A 3,610-nucleotide genomic window follows, 5' to 3' on the forward strand; every position below is an offset into this window, starting at 1 on the left:
GGAGACATGGACTCGCCCTTCCTCAAGAGAAGCAGCTCGTGGCAATGAGGGCGGAGCCACACGGCAGCAGCACGGGGTGATGGAGAGCAGACGGCGAGTGAAGCATCACCCTCCGCTTTGCCCCGCTGGCCCCTTTGCCATCGCAGGGCGGATGTACATCCCTATGAGTAGGGGGACCTGCGGCGTGGGATGGTTTCTCCTGCCAGCCCGCAACGTTGGGGTATGACTATAGGGTGAAACAGAGGGAAGCAGGCGTGGGACAGGCTCCCCCCAAGCTGCCTGCCCCCGCAGGGATATTCCAGCGGCTCACCAGGCCTCCGCACATCTCCCCCAGAGACATCCCTGTCCCTGCTCGGCCACGGCCGCCCTCTGCTTCGCCTTCCAGCTCAGACTCCATAATCCCGTCCGGCGCAGCTAAGCGGCACCTCGCACCAGCGGGCCCAGGGGAGGGCACTGCATACGGGGAAACCGGCAGGTTTAAAGCTCCGTGGCACCTCTGTCCCACCGTCCGGGCGAGATCTGAGCCCTGACACGCACCAGCAGCTCAGCAGGTGAGGGGAACAAAGAGAAAAGCTTCACCTTGCAGCCTGACTGGATCAGACCCGAAAGCTTCTTGCAGAGAAGAGAAACTTCTAAACCTCTTGAATGCCATAGCCACACAGATTCAAGGTCTCAACCACCTCCCTGCCCTGAGCAGCTCTGCCAAAACCCCAGCCTTTGACCCTAGTGTGTCCCACAACACCTCTGGGGAAACTTGAGGGCTTCTAGGAGAGAGGGGGAAGACAAGAGTGCTGCCTACCAGGTCGAGGATCCCACCACCACCTCCCAGTAGTGGCAGCCGCTGTCGATGAAGACGTTGCCCGCCGCGCCGTAGCACCCTGTGCCACTGAACCTCTCGGGCGTGTGGCTCTTCTTCAGGGAGCTCTCATCCTTCTCCATCTGCAGCCCGTCGTTGGAGATCTTCAACTTCTTGTGGGCCATCTTAGGGTCTAGCTTAAAAGGCTGACCTGTTAGGACAGGACACACGGATTAGGATTTATGCTTGGTACCATCCTCGTGCAGGCAGAACGTGGTGGAAAACATCTGCCCCACACTCTCCGGACACCCTCCGCGAGCCAAAGGCTCCCCCACCAGCCAAGGACAGTGGGTTACAGATCCCCCACCAGCCAAGGACAGTGGGTTACAGATCCCCCACCAGCCAAGGACAGTGGGTTACAGCCGCCCAGCGGGATGCAGCGGGACAGAGCGGAGCCCAGACGGGAGCAGCACCCGCACCTCGGGCTCATTCCCCAGCCCGGGAATCACCCTCCTTCCTCCCGGACCAAACAGCGGGAAAGGAGGTGAAACTGGAAAACGCTGAGAGAAACGAGGTGGCGAGAGCGAGCGCTCGGGCAGCGCAGCGCGGGGGGGAGGGCTGCATCGCCCCGCAGGGACCCTTCAGTAGGGGCCGGGAACAGCCGGGGTCTCCTCACTGCCCGTTGTCCCCTTCGAATGCCTCATCCCCCATCAGAGCAGATCCCTTTTGCCCTCTGTTTGTGATGCCAAATGCGGCAGAAACAGGGGGTGTTTCCAGGTAATGGCACTGAAGGCCCATCAAGATTCGCTGTGAACCAAACCCAGGCATGTAGGCTGAATTCCTGAACGGATCTCCGTTAGCCGTAAGGAGAGTTATGTGCGGCAGGGAAGGGGGAACAGCCCCGTGAGCGCTGGTACCACACCACGGAACGGCAGAAGCAGCACGGCCGCACCGAGCACGTCCCCGCACCCCAGCAGCCGCCGAGGCAGACTGCTCCCCGGCGCGCACAGGCTGCTCATACACGCTATGGGAAGCGCGCCCGAGGTTTTCCGGCACCTCTCCGGTGCCAAACACGGTCTCGGCGCTTGGAGAAGACAGTCTGGGCCGTGCAGAGGGCGGTGGAAGCACATCAAAGGCGCCGTCGGGTCCGGCGGGTGTTCAGGGATGCTGGCAAGGAGGGGCGAGCACGGGGCCAGCCCGCGAGCGCACGCCCCGGGGCCCCCTCCCCAATTAACACAACTGCGTTTGATGGATTTTGCAGATCCTTAACGCTGGCTTGAAACCCAACTGCAATTCCTTTGTAACGTTACCAGCGCACACAGAGCCAAACTGTGTCCCAACTGAGGGACACCGGCTGTCCTGCTCGCTCTGATAAAACCCCCCCGAAGACGCGCAAGGCCAGGGGAACGTCTGCCCGCCCTTCCACCGACAAACCCCGTCTCTTTTGGGCACAGCTGCGCAACACATCCAACAGCGAGCGTGAAGGATTTCTCTGGAAGGCTCTGATTTTTGGTGCCCACAGCCCCACCGCAAAACTACCCTCGCCGGGTCCCGCGCCCGGGTCTTGTGCGTGCAGGGACACAGGTGGGGACGGGGTCTGAAGAATACTTGCAAACACTGCCTTTTTTCTCCTGTAATAATTTAGGGTCATTTTAAGACCAGGTTTGGAAAGGAGAAGCCAGAACGTTGCGCTTCGAGGAGCCCGAAAGCTCCGTTCCAGGGGGGTGCGGGGAGAGAGCCAGCGCGTTTGGGGACCCTCCCTGCCCCTGCTCCAGCGTTTGCCCATCACTCACTTTGCTCTCGGTTCAGGACAGACGTTGGCTTCTCTACACAGCACCATTTTTTTTTGGAATGGCTAAATGAGTCTGCTCAGCCCTGGGGCTCTCCTGGTCCATCCCTGCGCGGTCACAGGCTTCGGGCACGCACTGTGCCTCAGTTTACCGCTCTGCACAGCACGGGAGCGTCCCCGGGGCGCCGAGGGCTGGTGACCAACCCTTTCTGGCTGCTGCTGAAAAGAAAGGTTCCTCTGGGAACGCAGAGGGAGGAGGCGGCTGCAGCATCCAGGGGGTGAAGGAGTTTTTGGTGCTGGTGTAGTCTCCAGCAGCTCCTCGGTAACGGGTAGAGAGACGCTGGGGGGACCTGGCTAAGGAGCCAGAAAGCCGACCCGCCACCCCAAACATTTCTGCAGCAGTCCCTCGCAGCGGCGCTGCGACAAAGAGCGGCTGAGGAAGGCCCCGGGTGGCCGCGGCAGGAGGCAGCTCTGAGCCCGCCCGGGGACACCGGGAGCAGGAGCTCCGCTCCCCCGCAGCCCCCCGCCGCTGGCAGCAGCGGGTGCGGGCGAGGGGCACGGCACCGCGCATCAGGCACTGCCGCGCCACGCAGCAACAGCAGGTATAACATTAAAGTGCACATGCAACTTAATTCTGGTGCTTTTTAAATCCTGTGCTCTTGGCTTTGCAAATTTAATGGTGGTTTGGCGGTGTGGTTTTTTTTTTTTTTTTTTTTTTTTTCCCCCAGAGGTTTTTCCATCCATAATTCCTTATTTTTTTCTTAAAGGGAACCGCAACGTGGAGTCCCAATATATCATCAGCTGCACGTGAACCCACATCAACAGCACAGCTGAGCTAAACCAGCTGCTGAGCACCAGCGACAGCAATCTCCTTTCCACGGGACAGAAAAAAACCTGGAAAAATTCGCAGGGCAGCGGGGGCTGTATCAGTGCCCCAGGCACCGCTCCGTTATAGATCTGTGGCCCCGATGCCGTCCCCCTGCGGCGGGGGGCTCGCTCTCGGGGCCGGCACGCTGCCCACGCTC

The 3,610-nt window shown here is 60.6% G+C and overlaps 1 protein-coding gene across 2 annotated transcripts in view; it reads right to left on the reverse strand.

Moving 5' to 3' along the window:
* Nucleotides 1–3,610, reverse strand: part of MID2 (midline 2) — an 84,390-nt gene that overhangs the window by 2,841 nt on the left and 77,939 nt on the right. For both annotated transcript variants that reach the window (XM_009879990.1, XM_009879991.1), the window contains exon 8: nt 800–1,007. In XM_009879990.1, coding sequence (XP_009878292.1) covers nt 800–1,007 — 208 coding nt within the window. The remainder of the gene's footprint in view (nt 1–799; nt 1,008–3,610) is intronic.

Source organism: Charadrius vociferus, unplaced genomic scaffold (assembly GCF_000708025.1).
Source record: "Charadrius vociferus isolate BGI_N301 unplaced genomic scaffold, ASM70802v2 scaffold852, whole genome shotgun sequence".
NCBI classification, from domain to species: domain Eukaryota; kingdom Metazoa; phylum Chordata; class Aves; order Charadriiformes; family Charadriidae; genus Charadrius; species Charadrius vociferus.